Source organism: Podarcis bocagei (assembly GCF_964188305.1).
Source record: "Podarcis bocagei genome assembly, chromosome: 5".
NCBI lineage: Eukaryota > Metazoa > Chordata > Lepidosauria > Squamata > Lacertidae > Podarcis > Podarcis bocagei.
Window position 1 is genome coordinate 95,223,921 of NC_138129.1, and position 20,296 is coordinate 95,244,216.

Consider the following 20,296-nt stretch of genomic DNA (forward strand, 5'->3'; position numbering starts at 1 on the left):
CTGATCAGACCATTGGCCCATCTAGCTCAGGGTCGTCCACACTGACCAGGAGTGGATCTCCAGGGTTTCCAGACAAGGAACATTTCCTGGCTCTACCTGGAGATGCTGCAGATTGACCTTTTGCATGCCCTCACTACCACTGAGCTCCTGCTCTTCTCTCTGAACACCTTTTGCAGTATGTTCCTTAGTAACATCAGTCCTGGTAGACTGGAGAAGGTGCGATCCTGCTTCATCCAACTCTGCTTTTTAGTCTTGTGTTGGGGATGCAAGCAGTTGTTAGTTTCTGGACTCAGTTCAAAGTGCTGGTTTTGACCTATAAATCCTCATGCGGCTCAGGACCCCAACACCAGAAGGGCTTCCTCTCTGCTGGTGAACCAGCCTGGTCACTGCATAAATATCTTAGGGAGGAGTGGAGGGTGGAACATGGAAAGGGACCCTTTTAGCGGTGGCTCCCTGCTTGTTGAATGCGGTCCCCAGGGAAGAGTGCCAAGCTTGATGTGCAGCGGTGGGAAGAGTATTCTGTCTCTGTCCACCAGAGGGTCGTTGATGACGTTCCTTTTTTTGCAAGGCACCAATTCCTCCCGCACAGGCCAGTCCTTCTTCGTGTAATGCTGAGCACGGTCCCTACTATCCCACATGCACAGAAAACATGGATACTTGGTGAAGCCAGACTGTTGTCCCAACAAAAAGTTCACCATCTTCAGGTCAACACAAATAAACTACTTATGCTGATCATAACCAATTTTCTCCAGCACATACTTCACTGCTTCATAGTTCTCCTTCAGTGTACTCGAGTGAGCCAGGGGTATAGAGACAAACTGGTTGCTGTTGTGTAGCAGAACACATTTCAGTGATCGCTTGCTGCTGTCAATGAACAGTCTCCAATCTTTGGGTTCGTACTGTGGCACTCCAAGCTTGAGCAGAAGCTGCACAATATCTGCACAGTACACCAAGTCCTTCTCTTCCGAGAAAAAACGGAGGTACTCTTGATGCCTGTTGCGGAAGAAGCTGATGCGAGCACTGTCAGAGAGGAGGTTTTTTTTCCTTCAATCTGGATGCCAACAGTTCAGCAGAGTCCTTTGACAAGCTGAGGTTGCGAACTAGATCATTCAACTCCTTTTGAGAAAATGGATGTGGAGCATCATCTTCAAGAACCACTACTTCTTCTTCATATCCTTCAACACTGGAAGCATCTTCATCACTAATGTCAGGAAGTTCTCCGAAGATAGGCACTGGAATTTCATCACAATGAGCTACAGGACGACGGGCTGATTGAAGATCACGATTAACTTAGTTTTGATCCCCCAACTTTAAGCTTTGCCGCACCAATTTATGGAAGATTTTGAGGTTTTATGACTTCAAACTGATCCCTTTTGACATAATCACCCAGGACTATCGGACCTGAATACTTCTTGTCATTAAAATAATCATTTCCAATCAAAACAATTATTCGACATGGCATTTTACCCCCACCAACTTCTTCTAAAATGCTCCACACAATCGTACATGTGAACAAAAACGTAAAAAAACGACATGTGGCCATAGCTCAGAAACTTGACCTGATTGAGCAAAACCAATGTGATTTTTGGATTCAGCGCATCAGATTCATCCTAAATCAACTGAAAAAACGCAGACAACAAATTTGTTGTTGACCAGTGTTATCCATTCCTCTTTAGTAAGGACTTCTTTATCTTTCCATTTCTGAGCATAAAGAATCCTAGCTGCTGTAGTTACATACATAAACAACTTAACCATCCTTTTTGGGGATTTCTAACCATATAATCCCTAGCAGAAAGGCTCCAGTGTTTGTTTGCTTGTTTGTTTTTGGTAAACTCATTTTTTATCTTTTAAATTCCTCATGGAGTCGTCCCCCCCCCCCGAGAGATGGGAAAGTCTGCTTGCTCAGTTCGTGGCCTGAAAACAGAAGCACAACATTATACATCTTCTATTTATATACTTTATTTTTTGCTCTATAAGACTCACTTTTTCCATCCTAAAAAGTAAGGAGAAATGTGTGTGCGTCTTATGGAGCGAATGCAGGCTGCGCAGCTATCCCAGAAGCCAGAACAGCAAGAGGGATTGCTGCTTTCACTGCGCAGCGATCCCTCTTGCTGTTCTGGCTTCTGAGATTCAGAATATATTTTTTCTTGTTTTCCTCCTCCAAAAACTAGGTGCGTCTTGTGGTCTGGTGCGTCTTATAGAGCGAAAAATATGGTATATGAAGGTTCAAGCTAACTAAGACCTTAGCAAATATGACCAAAGCAACTAAAATACATAGCTTTACATTTACACATTAACAATCTTTAATGATCTTTATTGCTAAGCCCATTTCTTATCCTTGCTAGCTTATTTGCTGCCATTTGCTTTTGCAGTACAGTATATGTGGCATATACGCAGGTGCCGCTGTGGGTAAAACCTCAATGCCTAGGACTTGCTGATCGTAAGGTCGGCGGTTCGAATCCCCGCAGCCGGGTGAGCTCCCGTCGTTCGGTCCCAGCTCCTGCCAACCTAGCAGTTCGAAAGCACCCCTAAGTGCAAGTAGATAAATAGGTACCTCTTTATAGCGGGAAGGTAAACGGTGTTTCCGTGTGCTGCGCTGGTGCTGGCTCGCCAGTTGCAGCTTCGTCACGCTGGCCACGTGACCCGGAAGTGTCTTCGGACGGCGCCGGCTCCTGGCCTCTTAAGCGAGATGAGCGCGCAACCCTAGAGTCGGACACGACTGGCCCGTACGGGCAGGGGTACCTTTATATGTGGCATAAGATCAACAAACCTTTGCCCAACACTGTATTAGCAAATGGTCAAGAGCAAACATCCTCAGATATTGTCCTAAGCAAGGGCAATCAATACTTTCATTGCTTCTATTTCAAGTGTTTGCTATTCTAGAGCCTTTATAGAAACTTGGGGAGCAATACAGAGGGGGGAGGGCAAGCCATTTCCCCCTCCACATGATTGAAATAAATTTGCCTGAAATACATGTTTTCTTCATTGCTCCACAGATTTATTGTCGACATTAATCTTATTTTTTTTACTCCTTCACTGCTGGCTGAATGCTTTTGCTGAGATGCTGCGCTTTGCTGACAGAATGTTCTACAAGGTAATTGATGTGCAAGGCTCATGATATCTCTCACTCACACATGCACAAAACACAACACACAAAGAAGTATTTGCTATCAGTTTTAGAGTGTACCTTGGTTCGTGGAACCCTCCATTTGCTAGAAATGTAGAGAGAGAGAGAGAGAGAGAGAGAGAGAGAGTGTCATTTTGCCATTGATGAGGTTTCTCCTGCCTAGAGAGGCCGATCAGATACCATCAGTTTTCTGGACAACCTGTTAATACATTCCTTTACCTCTGGTGAAAAAGGGAACCTGTGCCTTTTTTTCTGTTGACATTCCTGATTCAAAAGCATTTGTTGCTATGTGTTGTGTTACTGGGCTTTTTAGATAGAATTTTAACCTTGCTGTGACTTTTAAACAAATGTAAATAGTTTTGGGTATGGCGTCATGGAAGAAAAGTATGTCCACTCTATAAATTATTTAGCAGAACTCACCTGCAGCCTTCTTTTAGTATTGGCATATACTGGCGCCTTTATTTTATTTTTTTATATAAAAAAATTCTTGATTTTCACAAAATTATAAACAAAACAAAAACAAATAAACATGGATCATAATTGTCAGAGCTGCTTCCAGATCCTAGCTCACAGAGGATCACGCTAGCCAGCGGTCACTTTATAAAAGTCTTTATTGAGTTACAGTTTCCATTCTCAAGCTGCTGCGCGCAACTCTACGTCTTAAGGGTTAGACCGGCGAAGCTCCGTCTGAGTCTCCGCCCCCTGTGCACCAGCTTACTAACCTAGCTTTACTCCACCTTTTCCGCCTGACCGTTCTTCTCTGGGTCCCTCTGCCCCCCGTGGTCTCTTCCTTCCGGGACTCTTCTGACGCGGACCCCCCGGACCCTCCTGTCTCCTTGCGCCGGGCTTTAGGACCTGGCTCCCTTTCCGGGCTGCTTACTGCGCCACCTTCCTGTGCATTTGAACTTGGCGCGCGCGCCCAACCTTCCACTTTCCGCCTGACCGTTTCTTCGCTCCCCGATGGAGGTGTGGCCACTCCTGACTCGTGCCCTCCCTCCTGTTGCGAGCTGCCAGCGCTTGATACCTGGCGCCCTTCTTCTCCCCTGCTCTCTGTTGGTGACGCTGGTCCCGATTTCCAACTGCTCCCCTCTGAGCCCCCTCTGGACCCTTCTTCCTGGGGTGTCCCCCTAGGCTCCCCCCTTGCTCTGGCCACTGGTGCTCCTTTCTGTGAATCTTCTGATTCACTAGAAAGACTCGGAGATCTCGGGTCGTCGTCATCACTCATCTTTTCTTCTGCCTCCTCCCCCTCGCTCTCTGTTTCCTCCCTTGCCCTCGCCTCTGCTCCTGAACCCCTGACATCCATCCCCCCCTCGAAGCCCCCCCTTCCCCCCTCCCCTCCTTCCGGTGCGGGAGCTGGGTGCTGCCGTGTCATGGGGACGAATGTCGGATACAGTTCGCTTCCCGTGGCGGGCCTCCAACCGAAGGCTTCCGGTTCTTCCTCCCTGCTCTCGTCGACAACGGTCACCTCCGCTTCCATCTCTGTGCCGCCGTGCTCGAAACCCGGGTCGTCCCCGAACACGTCCATGTCCGTCTCTTCATCGGTCCCTTCTGGAGGCGTTGCTCGCCCGGGACCCTCCAGCCACTTCCTGCGCCACTGCTCCTCTGGTCTATCGTCCCACCAATACAAGGGTTCTGAGGCAGATCCCGAGGGTGACCCCCCCCCGGGGAACGGGCGTCTCGTGTCGGTTCCTCGTCCGAGTCGAACCCCTGGAACGTGCTGGCTGAAAGCGTGGGTGTGAAAAGCCAGTCGTCGAAAAAGTCTGCTGGCATGGGTCTATGTGGGAAGAGGGCATGAAACTCGTCTTTGAGCAGAGGTTCCTCCAAAGCGTAGCCCGGCACCCAGCTGTTGGCACTGGCCGGGGTGCCCTCCTTGGCGAGAAGGTATTCAACCCCCTCTTCCCCCCATCTGGAGTCCAAAATCTCTGTGACTTCGTTGATGGGCTCCTCCTGTGCCACTCCACCTTGCTCGGTTCCCTCTCGGAGCGGACTCGGCGCCGTTCCTGGTTCCTGAAATCTGTGAGGTGCCTTGTAGGGAGTGAGCACCGATCTGTGGAACACCGGATGCATCCTGGAGCCCTCCGGAAGCACCAGCCTGAACGCCACCGGGTTGACCTGCTCTTCGACTTGGTAGGGCCCCAGCTGTTTATGCCCCAGTTTCTTCTTCGCTAACGACCTGGCCGGCACTGCGTGGGCCGCTAACCAGACCCAGTCTCCCACATGGATCTCTTCGCCAACCCTCCTGTGTCTGTCCGCTTGTACCTTGTATGCGTGTTTAGCCAGCTCCAGGTGCCGCCGAAGCTGATCGTGGACCTCCTGCAACTCCGACGCGAACGCATCCGCTGTCTGCGGCTCCCCCTCCCCCATTCTTTCCAGTCCCGGGAAAGTTCTGGGGTGCCTTCCGTTGTTGGCGAAGAACGGCGTTACCCCCGTGGACACGTGCTTCGTGTTGTTGTATGCGAACTCGGCGAGAGGCAGGTAATCCACCCACGTCGCAGGCTGTTGATTAGCATAACATCTCAGGTACTGCTGCATGATGGCATTGACCCGCTCTGCTTGCCCGTTGGTCTGCGGGTGTCTAGCCGAAGCCAGGTTGATCTTGACGTTCAGGAAGCCCATCAGCTTCTGCCAGAAGTTCGAGATGAACTGCCGCCCCCGGTCGGACAGTATAGACCGCGGCAGACCGTGAACCTTGAACACGTGATCTATGAACAGTTTGGCGGTCTGTTCCGCCGTGGCCACCTTCGCACACGGGATGAAATGTGCCATCTTGGAGAACAAGTCCACCACCACCAGCACTGCCGTCTTGCCCCTCGAGCTGGGCAGATCCGTGACAAAGTCAAGGGCCACTCTTTCCCACGGTTCGAACGGGGTTTGCAGCGGTTCCAGCAGTCCCGCCGGCGGTCTGTGTACTGGTTTGGCCCTCTGGCAGGTGTCGCACCTCGCCACATAGTCCGCGACCTCCCCTCTCATTCTGGGCCACCAGAAATCCCTGGCGACTAATTCCATCGTCTTCTCCGTGCCAAAGTGCCCGGCCGTGGGTGCGTCGTGCAACTGCTGCAGTACCTTGGCGCGAAGATCGTCCCCCGGCACGTAGATGGCCCCTTTACGGAGGAGTAAACCATCGCGAACCTGGAACTCGCCGGTCGCTGCCGTACCCCTTTGCGCCTCTGCCATCTTGGCTCGTGCGAAGGAGTCGTCCTGCAACGCTCTCCTCACCGCATCCAGGTCAACTGTAGCCGAAGCGCACGCCCACACCGTCGGTGCGAAGATGTGCATGGCAGCGGCTGGCGTCGCCTCCTCCAGATACTGTGGTTTACGGGATAGGGCATCCGCCATGACGTTGGTGTCCCCCGGGACATACTCTATTCGGAAGTCGAAGTTTGCAAAGAATTCGGCCCAACGTATCTGCCTCTGGTTCAGGAACTGCGCCGTGCGCCAGTGCTCCAGATTCTTGTGGTCCGTGCAGACCTGCACCGTGTGCTTGGCGCCGATCAGGAAGTGCCTCCACGCCTTGAATGCTGCATGAATGGCAAGCAACTCCCTGTCCCAGATGGTGTAGTTCTGTTCAGACTTGCTGAGCTTCCTGGAGTAAAACGCTCCCGGCCTCCAAGCCCCCTGCGGGTCTTGCTGCAACAGTACTGCTCCCACTGCTCTGTCTGATGCGTCCGTCTCCACCCTCATTGGCCTGCTGGGGTTGACATGCAACAGCTGCTCTTCCGACGCGAAGAGACGCTTGAGTGCCTGAAAGGACTGCTCCGCCTGTTCCGTCCAGATGAACTTCTTCTTCTTGGAACTGAGCGTGTCCGTGATGGCCGCTGTTTGCATAGCGAACCCCTTGATAAACTTGCGATAGAAGTTCGCAAATCCAACAAACCGCTGGACCTCCTTCCGGTTGCGCGGGCTCTTCCAGTCCAACACTGCACGAACCTTGGCGCTGTCCATGGCGAGCCCCTTGTCTGACAACCTGTAGCCGAGGAAATCCACCTCCGTCACGTCGAACTGGCATTTTTCCAGCTTGGCGTAAAGCCTATGCTGCTGCAGTCTGCTCAGCACTTCCTTGACGTGTCTGTCGTGATCCTGCTGCGATTCAGAAAATATCAGGATGTCATCCAAGAAGCAGACACACGTCTTGTAGAGGAGCCCCGCCAGCACGTGATGCATGAAAGCTTGAAAACAGTGGGAGCCATTTTGCAATCCAAAAGGCATAACTCTGTATTCGTAGGTGCCCAGGGGCGTGAACATGGCTGTCTTCCACTCATCACCCTCCCGCATGCGAATGAGGTTGTACGCCCCACGCAGGTCCAACTTGGTGAACACGCGGCCCTTGCGTACCGTCGCGAGGAGGTCGTCGATCCTGGGCATGGGGAAGTCCGATGGCTTGGTCACACTGTTCAAAATGCGATAGTCCACTACAAGTCTTTTTTGGGGCGTGTCCTTCTTCTTAACAAAGAATACAGGACTGCCCCCCACTGCCTTGGACTCTCGGATGAAACCGCGCTCCAAATTATGATCTATGAACTCTTTGAGTTCCTGTAGTTCGTCCTCAGACATGGAATACAGCTTCCCTTTGGGCAGCACCGCCCCTGGCAGTAGGTCAATCTTGCAGTCATATGATCTGTGGGGGGGTAGCTTGTCCGCCTCCTTCTCGCAGAAGACCTCTAAAAATCCCGCGTATTTGTGGGGGATTGCTTGCAGCGTCCCCAGCTGCAGCCGCGCTTCCTCCTCCTCTCCCTCCTGCCGGGGCAGAATGCAGTGCTCAGCGCAGTATGAGGAGCCAAAGACTAGCTGCCGCTGGTACCAAGCCAACGTCAGACTGTGTCTGTCCAGCCAACTCATGCCCAAGACAATAGGCGTGTCCGACAGTCTGGTGACATTAAAACTGATGATTTCCCTGTGATTTCCAAGTCGCATCACCATTGGTGGCGTTTGCTTCACCACCTGCCCCCCTAGCAGCTCCCTGCCATCCACCGTGACGACCTGCAGGGGCAGCGTGGCAGGCAACAGCTGTATAGCGTGTTTATCGACAAAGTCCTGCCCTATAAAGTCCGCATTGCTTCCTGAGTCAACGGTGATTGGCACGTCTAGAGTGAGGCCATTGGGTAGCTGAAGCGATGCAGTGAGCTGCACTACTGGTTTGGGCGGGAGGGGGTCTGTGGGCTGCAAAATCTCTGGGGACTGCTTTACTGACTCGTCTGGCTGGGCCCCAGTGCCTCTGTCTCCAGCCAGACTCCGTCGTTTCCCTGCTGTGTGTCTCTGTGCTGAGTAGCTGCAGTCACCGTCGCAGAGGCTGCAGTGCGCTTGTGGATCCTCTGGGGACACTCTTTCGCCATGTGCTGCGGACTTTCGCAGATGTAACACTTCCTGTTCCCTCTAGGAGGCTTCGCTTTGACTGCTCCCGGTGCTGTGGCTCTGGTTGCTGACTGAGCCCTGGCACCTCCAACCTCCATCGGTTCCGCTCCCCCTCCTGGCGGAGGCGTGGATTGCGCACGCGCAGCTTCCCTGGGAACGAAGGAGAACCCTCTCGCTGGTTCGCGCCCTCCACGCCCTTCGTCCCTGCTCCATGGACGTTCCTCCAGCCTCACTCCCACTGCCAGCGCCCTCTGAACGACCTCCTGCGTGGTCCTGGGTCTCTCCCCCCTTGCAATTTCGTCTTTAACCGCACTGTTCAATCCTTCCCAAAATAGGTCTCTGACTGGAGCTGAATCTCTGTCCCATTCCAGGGCACTGGCCAGTGCAAAAAAGCGGGCATGGTACTGTCTTACGCTGGCCCTCCCTTGCTTCAGCCCATGTACCTCCTTCCTGGCAAGATCCACGTCTATGCTGGACAAAAAGCAGCCATCCATCGCTTTAATAAAGGCATCCGCGGTTTGGAGCGCCGGATCCTTATCTCTCCACAAATTGCGCAGCCATGCTTTAGCATCTCCATGCAAATGGGACATGATAAATCCCACCTTTTCTTGCTCATCTCTAAAGTCTTTGTCCAGCAGTTGCAGTGCACACTGTACATCTGCTCTAAAGTTGGGGTACTGTTGTAAATTCCCATCGAAGTGAGAGACTAGACCGCCTGTTCTTCTCCCCAACCCAATCCCCTCCGGTTTGGGTGTCAGTTGCCCTTGCTTCGTAAGCACTTCCAACCTGACCTGGAGATCCCTGTAGGCGGCAGCTGCGTCCTCCTCTCTCTTCCTGGATGCAAGTATCTCGGCATTCAGTCGTGTCACTGCTTCTCTGAGTTCTCCTATCTGCTGTTCGGCCGTCATATTGTCTGCCGTTTGTGAGCTGAGTCGTAGGCACCCGCCTTCTCTCCTGTCCGCGAGGCTGTAGATGCCCACAACTGGAGACGGAGCTTACTGTCAGAGCTGCTTCCAGATCCTAGCTCACAGAGGATCACGCTAGCCAGCGGTCACTTTATAAAAGTCTTTATTGAGTTACAGTTTCCATTCTCAAGCTGCTGCGCGCAACTCTACGTCTTAAGGGTTAGACCGGCGAAGCTCCGTCTGAGTCTCCGCCCCCTGTGCACCAGCTTACTAACCTAGCTTTACTCCACCTTTTCCGCCTGACCGTTCTTCTCTGGGTCCCTCTGCCCCCCGTGGTCTCTTCCTTCCGGGACTCTTCTGACGCGGACCCCCCGGACCCTCCTGTCTCCTTGCGCCGGGCTTTAGGACCTGGCTCCCTTTCCGGGCTGCTTACTGCGCCACCTTCCTGTGCATTTGAACTTGGCGCGCGCGCCCAACCTTCCACTTTCCGCCTGACCGTTTCTTCGCTCCCCGATGGAGGTGTGGCCACTCCTGACTCGTGCCCTCCCTCCTGTTGCGAGCTGCCAGCGCTTGATATCTGGCGCCCTTCTTCTCCCCTGCTCTCTGTTGGTGACGCTGGTCCCGATTTCCAACTGCTCCCCTCTGAGCCCCCTCTGGACCCTTCTTCCTGGGGTGTCCCCCTAGGCTCCCCCCTTGCTCTGGCCACTGGTGCTCCTTTCTGTGAATCTTCTGATTCACTGGAAAGACTCGGAGATCTCGGGTCGTCGTCATCACTCATCTTTTCTTCTGCCTCCTCCCCCTCGCTCTCTGTTTCCTCCCTTGCCCTCACCTCTGCTCCTGAACCCCTGACAATAATCTTATTAAAATTACACTTATTAACATTGTTAATTGTTTTAAAATTAAACATATTGATTCATCACTTAACTTATATGAAATCCTAAGCCAATTAAATATCTGCAAGCTATTTCTGATGAATTTAATTTTATACATTTAGCTAAATAATCATTAAATTTTGTCCATTCTTCCTGATACACCTCCTCTGTCTGGTCACGGACTCTTCCAGTTAGGTCGGCTAGCTCTGAAAACTCCTCATCTGCCATTCTTCCATCATAGGTAATCCTTGCGTTTTCACTTTTTCACTAATAAAATTCGAGTGGCAGTTGTGGCATACAAAAATAATTTATTATTCCAAGAAGAAAGGCCTCTGGTTTCTTTATAAATGTATATTTCAACATTTTTTTTCCAATTCATTATAAATCTTTTCCCAGAAGTCTTTCACCTTGGGGCAGGTCCACCACATGTGATAAAAAGTTCCTTCTTTTTCTTTACATTTCCAACATAAATTATCACAATTATGATATATCTTTGCTAATTTAACGGGTTAAATACCATCTACACATCATTTTCATTATATTCTCCTTTAACATTGTACATGCAGTGAACTTAACCCCTTTCTTCCACAATCTTTCCCAATCCTCAAACATTATGTTATGTCCTACATCTCTTGCCCAATCTATCATTACTGATTTAACTTGTTCATCCTTTGTATGCCACTCCAACAGTAACTTATACATTTTAGACAGATTTTTTCTCAGATAAATTTTTATTATTTTCTTTATATAATCTTTTCCCAACAATTCTAATTATCACAATATAGTCCCTTTGACAAAGTGGTAAGGACCTAACAGAAGCAGAAGACATCAAGAAGAGGTGGCAAGAATACACAGGAATTATACCAGAAAGATATGGATGGCTCGTACACCCCAGATAGTGTGGTTGCTGACCTTGTGCAAGACATCCTGGAGAGTGAAGTCAAATGGGCCTTAGAAAGCACTGCAAATAACAAGGCCAGTGGAAGTGATGGTATTCCAGCTGAACTACCGTATTTTTAGTCCCATAGGACGCTCCGTCCTATAGGACGCACCTAGTTTTTTTTGGGGGGGGGAATAAAGGGGAAAAAATTTCCTTTATTCCCCCCCCCAAAAAAAAACCAGGTCGGGGAAACCGAACCAGGTTGAGGAACAGCGGGTAGGCGGTGCTGCGCCTCCCTGCTGTCCCCCGAGCTTGTGGGGCTGGCCGATGTCTGCCCGGCGCGTGGGGCGCTCTGCTTCAGTGTGCCCTGCCTGCCGGGCGGCAGCCTGCTATCTGCAGCGTGGGGAGCCCTGTGGGGAACTCCTGCAGGGCTCCCCATGCTGCGGATGTCTGCCCAGCGCGCGGGGCGCTCTGCTTCAGGGCGCTCCTCACGCCGGGCGGCAAGCTGCTATCCGCAGCGTGGGGAGCCCTGCAGGGAACTCCTGCAGGGCTCCCCATGCTGCGGATGTCTGCCCGGCGCGAGGGGCGCTCTGCTTCAGGGCGCCCGTCACGCCGGGCGGCAGGCTGCTATCCACAGCCTAGACAGCCCTGCGGGAACTCCCGCAGGGCTGCCTAGGCTGCGGATGTCTTCCTGAAGCCTGTAGAGCGAGAGGGTTCGGTGCACACCGACCCCTCTCGCTCTCCAAGCTTCAGCGAAAGCCTGCATTCGCCCCATAGGACGCACCCAGATTTCCCCTTCATTTTTGGAGGGGGAAAAGTGCGTCCTATAGGGCGAAAAATACGGTATTTAAAATTTTAAAAGATGATGCTGTTAAGGTGCTACACTCAATATGCCAGCAAGTTTGGAAAACAGTGGCCAGAGGACTGGAGAAGATCAGTCTACATCCCAATCCCAAAGAAGGGCAGTGCCAAAGATTGCTCCAACTACTGCACAATTGCACTCATTTCACACGCTAGCAAGGTTATGCTTAAAATTCTACAAGGAAGGCTCAAGCAGTATGTGGACCGAGAACTCCCAGAAGTGCAAGCTGGATTTAGAAGAGGCAGAGGAACCAGAGACCAAATTGCAAACATGCGCTGGATTATGGAGAAAGCTAGAGAGTTCCAGAAAGACATCTACTTCTGCTTCATTGACTATGCAAAAGCCTTTGACTGTGTTGACCACAGCAAACTATGGCAGGTTCTTAAAGAAATGGGAGTGCCTGATCACCTCATCTGTCTCCTGAGAAATCTCTATGTGGGACAAGAAGCTACAGTTAGAACTGGATATGGAACAACTGATTGGTTCAAAATTAGGAAAGGAATACGACAAGGCTGTATATTGTCTCCCTGCTTATTTAACTTATATGCAGAATTCATCATGCGAAAGTCTGGGCTGGATGAATCCCTAGCCGGAATTAAGATTGCCGGAAGAAATATCAACAACCTCAGATATGCAGATGACACAACCTTGATGGCAGAAAGTGAGGAGGAATTAAAGAACCTTTTAATAAGGGTAAAAGAGGAGAGCGCAAAATATGGTCTGAAGCTCAGCATCAAAAAAACGAAGATCATGGCCACTGGTCCCATCACCTCCTGGCAAATAGAAGGGGAAGAAATGGAGGCAGTGAGAGATTTTACTTTCTTGGGCTCCATGATCACTGCAGATGGTGACAGCAGCACGAAATTAAAAGACGCCTGCTTCTTGGGAGAAAAGCAATGACAAACCTAGACAGCATCTTGAAAAGTAGAGACATCAACTTGCCAACAAAGGTCCGTATAGTTAAAGCTATGGTTTTCCCAGTAGTGATGTATGGAAGTGAGAGCTGGACCATAAAGAAGGCTAATCGCCAAAGTATTGATGCTTTTGAATTATGGTGCTGGAGGAGACTCTTGAGAGTCCCAAGGACTGCAAGAAGGTGAAACCTATCCATTCTGAAGGAAATCAGCCTTGAGTGCTCACTGGAAGGACAGATCGTGAAGCTGAGGCTCCAATACTCTGGCCACCTCACAAGAAGAGAAGACTCCCTGGAAAAGACCCTGATGTTGGTGGGCTGTGAGATGTTTGGAGCTGTGGGGGCTCCCAATTTTGGAGGGATTCTGAAACATCTTCTTAAATACCACATGGAGTTGAGTCTGGACTATGGAAAAGGGGCTGATTTGTTGAAAAGGGTCAAAAACATCACCAAGCTGGAGTTCCCACGAGTGAAAGGAGAATATGAAGAAGAGCTGCGGAAGGGACATGGAAGAGATTTAAGGGCCTCGGATATAAGGTTGCCAGGTTAATGCGCTAGATCGATGGGATAAAAAGGACTGACAAAACCCGGGACCAGGAGGAAGGGACGCTGGGTGAAGATTGGATTGTTTTTATTTCTCTTTTTATTATCAGGATTGTTGTATAAAATTGATGAATGTTAGAAAAATGTTGTAACGAAATTATTTGGCTCTAGTAAAAATGTTTAAAGAATTAGGTAAGAATATTATGGTTGTGAGAAGTCGGTAAAAATAAGATTTAAGTTTTAAGTGTTTAAGGTTCTCTATAAGATAAGATGAAAATAGATTAAGGTAACGTAATGACAGAATACTATAAAATATGGAAAGGATTTACTGCATAATTATTAACCAGGATACAAAAAAAGGGAGGAGGAGGAGGTCAAAGAAAGAAGGTAATGAGAGTTGAGGATTTGAGAATGATGGATTTATTTTTGTTTGTTTGCAGTGTACTTTTGTTTTTTTGAATTTGTATTGTTTGAGGTGGTTTGTTTTTTCTTTGTTTTTTCTATTTTCTTTTTCTGCTTTGTTTTTTCTTTGTAATTTCAAAAATTTACAATAAATATTATATTAAAAAAGAAAAGAAAAGACCCTGATGTTGGGAAAGATGGAGGGCACAAGGAGAAGCGGACGACAGAGGATGAGATGGTTGGACAGTGTTCTCGAAGCTACCAGCATGAGTTTGACCGAACTGTGGGAGGCAGTGGAAGACAGAAGTGCCTGGCCTGCTCTGGTCCATCCGGTCATGAAGAGTCGGACACGACTAAACAACTAAACAACAACGTCCCTTTGACTCTGCCGAGTCTTGACTTCCCTCTCTCCTGGTAGCTGGTATATACATCACATTCTTATTGCGTATATTATTCTCGTATCTCTGCTATTTTACATTGAAGGTATTATTCCAGCATTTTAGACAGATTTTTAACTTTAGATTCCAGCAACTCCGTCTCCAACTTGGATTTTTCAGAAGCAAAACCATTTTTCTTATCTAGTTTATACAATTCATTAATCTGGAGGTAATGTAGCCAATTTAACTTATCTTTAACTTGATCAAATGGTTTTAGTTTGTATCCTTCATTATCCTCCAATAATAAATCTGAGTATCTCAGCCATTTGATTTCCGTGTTTAACTTTTTCTGGGCCTTCGCCTCCATTGGTGAAAGCCATCTGGGCGTCTTCCTTTCTAAAAGATCTTTGTATTTTATCCAAACATTGTACAACGATCTATACATCATTTTCATTATATTTTCCTTTATACTGGCACCTTTAAACGTCCACAATAAAGTGTTGCTATATTCCTTTTGGCACCTGCTAAAAACATTTTGCCTATCCAGACATGTAGAAATTGAAATGTGTCTTAATATGTTTTACCTTATCTGCTGATTTTATCTGATGTTTTAAACTTTTATTGGCAATTTTAATGCCTTATGTATAATGCTCAGAGGTTCTATTTGTAGTCAAGCAGTATATATACACATGTTGTTAAATAAATGAATAATTCCAAGGGATCATACAAATGTGTGTTCTGATCCTGCTGCTGCTTCCACTTGGGGCCATTAATGATTAGTTTGAGCAGTTTAGAGGACAGTGATAGAAAAGGCCTCTGAATTTCAACTACCTTCTATATTTCTCTTTTCTGAATGTGGTTTGCAGGTTACCCCCCCCCCCACACACACACACACACATTGAATTAGTGTTTATGTAGAGAAAATGTCACATTTGATTTAGCTCTGATCATTTTGGATCTGAGCCTTGGAGACCTAGTGTAGCTACAAATACTGGGACACCAGTGACTTATTCTCCGGGTGGCTGTTTGGGAAGGAGGAGGTTAGGATTTAATGCCTGCAAATGAGCTCTTGGGGAATTTCAGTTATACATTGCAACGGTACACCAGATGTTCATAGAGATTGTATTGCCAATTGCTCTGTCACGGCTAAAAATTGGCCGCTGTTTCTTTAATGCTTAAAAAAGCTGGGTCAGCATGAGTCAGCGGCCTGCACCGAGTTGTATATAGAGAGTGAGAAATGTTTGTTTGGTGTTGGGTTGGTTGGTTGGTTAGTGAAAGCTGGTAGTGTGATGGGTGTACAGTTGGTCAGTCGCTTACTGTCTGTAAGCTGTTTGATTAAAGCAGGGTATAGTGTTAAGTTCACGCAGGATGGTTTTCTGATAAAGAATGGAACTCAGGTATGTGGCCATGCAAAGATGGAAAATGGGTTATATGTAATGCAGGACAAGCCTGTTAAAGCAGCCCAGGTGGTTCAGGATAATTTGCCCGTTCATAAGGGGTGTGTACATGAACTGCACTGGAAACTGGGTCACACAAATTTCCGTGTGCTTTCAGAGATGCAAAAGGTGTGCAAGAACCTAAGAGTAAATAACTGTAACTGTTTCCTAGATTGCAATGTATGTAAAATGGCCAAATCTAAGAGGAAGCCTGTGGCTTCTAAAAGTGACAGAGTATCTAAAGAGGTTTTAGAACTTGTCCATTGTGACGTGATAGGTCCTTTTCCACAGAAGACTGAAGGGTTTATAAAAGGAAAACCCTTGCATCTGGGGAACCACGTTTTCGAGCCAGATTAGTAGCCAGAGGATTCACTCAGATTAAAAGGGAGAGTTATGATGAAGTGTTTTCTCCCACTGTAAAGAGTGAAACTTTTCGTTTAATGCTTTCCATTGCTGCTGTAAGACAACTAGCAGTGCACCATTTTGATGTTGATGCTGCATATCTGCATGCAAATTTAGACCATGAAGTGGTAATGAGACAACCCCCTGGGTTTGAAGAGGGGAATGGTGCAGTCTGGTGTTTAAAAAAGGCTGTCTATGGTCTCAAACAAAGTGGAAGGTGTTGGAACCAGTGTTTAAAGCCCTTGTAAAACTTGGTTTTAAAAGGAGTGTGGCTGATCCATGCCTGTACACCAGGGGGACAGGCAACAAATATCTAATGCTCTTAGTCTTTGTTAATGATTTGCTTGTAGCAGGGAGTTCCACAGATGAAATCCAGAAGCTCACACGTCAACTGGAAAAGAGGTTTAAGCTTAAAGCCTTAGGGCCTGTAAGCAATTACTTGGGAGTAGAAGTAAGACAGGAAGCTGATGGAAGCTTTCTATTGAGCCAGAAAGAGAAAATTCTTCATTTGATAGAGCAGTTTGGCATGGAAAACTGCAAGCCAGTTCAGACTCCCATAACACCAGATTTCCCAAAGACAGTGTGTGATGATGAATTTGATCAGCCTGAGTTGTATCACTCAAAAATAGGATCACTGTTGTATTTAAGCCAGTGGTCAAGGCCAGACATTGCATGTGCTACAAATGTTCTGAGCCAACATGTATCTAAACCCAGTACTGCCGATTGGTGTGCTTTGAAAAGGCTTATCAGACATCTAAAGGGGATATTAAATGTATGTTTGAAGATATCTAGTACACAAGACGAAAAACTAGAAGTATCTGTTGATGTGGACTGGGGAAGCTGTGTAACTATTAGAAAATCTACAAGTGGAATGGTTATTATGTTTGCCAATTCCATAATTGGATGGAGGTCAAAGAAACAAGGATTTGTTGCGACCTCATCCTGTGAGGCAGAATATGGGAGCCTGTCGCTAGCATGCAATGAAATCATGTGGTTTATACAGATACTAAAAGATCTAGATTGTAAAGTAGATTTGCCTATCCAAGTGTATGAAGATAGCCAATCGTGCATTGCATTAGCAGGCTCAGAAATAATGAAATCCACATCAAAACATATTGTTATCCGTCATGGAAATGTTAGAGATTGTGTACAGAATGTGTTAATCAAACTGAAGTATTGTAAATCACAACATAATATTGCTGATTTATTTACCAAGCCTTTACCAGCAACATGTCATAATGAATTGATGACAAAACTGGGTTTATGTATATAATGTATGTATGTATTTTTTCTGTTGGGGTTTTTTGCATTTAAGAAACAGAAGGGGTGTCACGGCTAAAAATTGGCCGCTGTTTCTTTAATGCTTAAAAAAGCTGGGTCAGCATGAGTCAGCGGCCTGCACCGAGTTGTATATAGAGAGTGAGAAATGTTAGTTTGTTGTTGGGTTTTTTGGTTGGTGTAATGGGTATGAGTTACTCGTGCGTAAACTGGTGCCTTTCTCGGTTAATTTGCCTTGTTAAAACTTTCTGACTGCACAGCCCCTTCTCATGGTGGCTGCCTCAGTCACTGGCAGAATCCGTCAGTGGGCGTTTCTTGAACCTCTTCCAGCATAAAAGTTGTTTGACACCCAGTCTCCTCCTCCTCTCACTGCGCGGGAGTCTTCTGCGCAGGGAAGGCGTGGGCAGCGGAGGACCTGGGCTCTCCTCACTGATGTCCAGTGAAGAGTGCTGGAGCCCTCTCTCCACTTCCCCCGTCTGCCCCCCTTTATCCCTGGTGTTGCGCTGATTGGCTTCCCCCTCTACTGAGCTGTTTCTCCCCCTGCTGCTGGGTCCTTCGCCAGCATAATCTGAGAGCCTCCCCTTCGCCTCTCGGTCCGATGTCAGTTCCCTGACAGTTGGTTAGTTAGTTAGTTAGTTAGTTAGTTAGTTAGTTAGTTAGTGAAAGCTGGTAGTGTTGATGTGTGTACAGTTGGTCAGTCGCTTTTGCAGAAAGACTTTTAAGAATAAAAGCAGAAAGCACTCTGCAAGGATACTTTTCTCGTGGACTCTTTTATGCCGACAAGGGTCCGAGGACCAGGCTGAGGCAACAAAGGGAGGTCAGAACCTTGTTTTGCTTTTTACAAACACTGACATGCTCTAAAACACTTGAGTAGCAGGAATGCACTTGGCACTTTGATCCTGCAGTTTTAAACACTGACTCTAAGGTCTCTGCTCTTTTTACTTCCCTGATCCTCTCTTGCAGGACTGGTGGAATTCTACATCTTATGCAAGGTATTTCCGAACCTGGAATGTGGTTGTGCATGACTGGCTGTATTACTATGCATACAAAGATTTCCTTTGGGTAAGCAACCATCGTTTAACACATTCCCTTGCTTTCTAATAGAAAGTCATTTTTTAAAGGAATGGCAGAGATCTTTACATTTCCCCCACAAAATGATTTTATTAAAGTTCTAATGTAAAGGTGAATTACACAACATGTAAAATACCTAGTCTTACTTACTTATCAAACCTTTATTAGGCATTGTGCAAATAAAACCATAAAAGAGGAAATAACATATAAAAGCTTTGAAATATATATAAAAGGCAGCAGTTGGCTACATACATATATATATATATACATATAAAATCAGTGGTTTTCGTTGTTAACCTGCTCCTTGGAGGACTGCTGCCAAAAACTCGGCTACCCCCGCCGTTACCCTTTGGTCGACGTCGGATAGGCAGAATCCCACACATTCACCTTGCTGGGGTTCCAGACCACCCAAAAGAGGGGACAGCACGCGTTGACGTGGGATACTGTACAATGGGCAATGAAAGAGAATATGCTCTACAGTGTCCGGGACATTCATAGAACATCTGCAGAATCTCTTGTTTCTAGGAATGTTTTGATATCTTCCCCTGACAAATGCTGAGGGAAAAACATTCAAACGGGCCAGCATAAAAGCCCTACGTTGGGCTGGGATTATTAATTTAGTGACGTAATTGGCTCTGCTGTCTAGGATATTTAAATCATAGAATATGGGGGAGCAAATTTTGTTTACAGCTGCCATAATATTTTGTCTCTCGACATCCTTTAGTCTAGTTAGGATGTTATGGAAAATGTATTGCTCATTAGAATTGTACAGGGGCTCCAGCTCGATGCCTAGAGATTCAATCTTTTTTTCGAGGTACTGATACCATCTTGATTTATAGGAGTCTTTGAGCAAATCAGCGAGCAGACTTGATGGAGGGCAGCGAAAATGGCAGCGTAACCAGTACTTTATTGAGGTGGACCATGCCCAATATTCCATTGTGTGTATGCCTATTTCTGCACACATTGTTTCATATTTGATCACAGCTGGGAGTCCAAGAATACGTCTCAGAAAGCTGGAGTGAATCTTTTTTAAATCACTGTTATATGCTTGGACCCATAGCGGGATTCCATAGAATATCTGGGATTGCACTTTTGTTTGAAATATCTGATTGGCCGCAGGAATAAATTGATTACCTTTCTGATAATAAAAACGGGCAACTGCTGATGAGGTACACTTTGCCTGTTTTATGGCATTTGTGCGATGATTTGCCCACCCTAAATTGCTCTGGAATAAGATTCCCAGATACCTATAGATTTTCACTTGTTGGATTTCTTGCCCTCTTATTTTCCATTTCTCTAATTTCCAACCATTCGAGAAGACCAAAATTTTTGTCTTCTCATAATTTATAGAGAGTTTGTTACATTCGCAATAAAGGATCAGAGAAGATATAAGACGTTTCAGACCCAAGCTCGTTAATGATAGTAGGACAGCATCGTCTGCGTATAATAAGAGAGGAACTGGTTTCTGATTAAGTTTAGGGGCATGTGATTCTATTTTTTGGAGGTGATCTGGCAAGTCTGATAAAAATAAATTAAATAGAAAGGGAGCGAGAATACACCCTTGTTTTACCCCTTTCGAGTTTGGGATGTCTGATGAAAGGTGACCTTTGGTGTTAAGTTTGACTTGACAGGTATTGGAAGAGTATAGATTTTGTATTAGAATCAATAAGCGTTGATCAATTTTTAATTCTGCGAGTTTCCTCCACAGCTTTGGGCGGTCAATTGAGTCGAATGCACCACGAAAGTCTACAAAAGCAGCATATATCTTAGATTGCCTTTGGGATCTATATTTTTCAACCAAATGCATAAGTATAAGGCAGTGGTCTAATGTAGAGCAACCTTTGGAGAAACCTATTTGTTCTTTCCCTGGTAAATTTAG

The 20,296-nt window shown here is 47.2% G+C and overlaps 1 protein-coding gene across 4 annotated transcripts in view; it reads left to right on the forward strand.

Moving 5' to 3' along the window:
• The window catches only part of LOC308587058 (sterol O-acyltransferase 1-like), a 99,628-nt gene that overhangs the window by 72,399 nt on the left and 6,933 nt on the right, over positions 1–20,296 (forward strand). For all 4 annotated transcript variants that reach the window (XR_014008190.1, XM_081194440.1, XM_081194438.1 and 1 more), the window contains exons 12-13: positions 2,997–3,094; positions 18,310–18,408. Coding sequence is in view for 3 of the 4 variants with exons in the window: in XM_081194440.1 (XP_081050566.1) it covers positions 2,997–3,094; positions 18,310–18,408 (197 nt within the window). In the remaining variant the exon portion in view is untranslated. The remainder of the gene's footprint in view (positions 1–2,996; positions 3,095–18,309; positions 18,409–20,296) is intronic.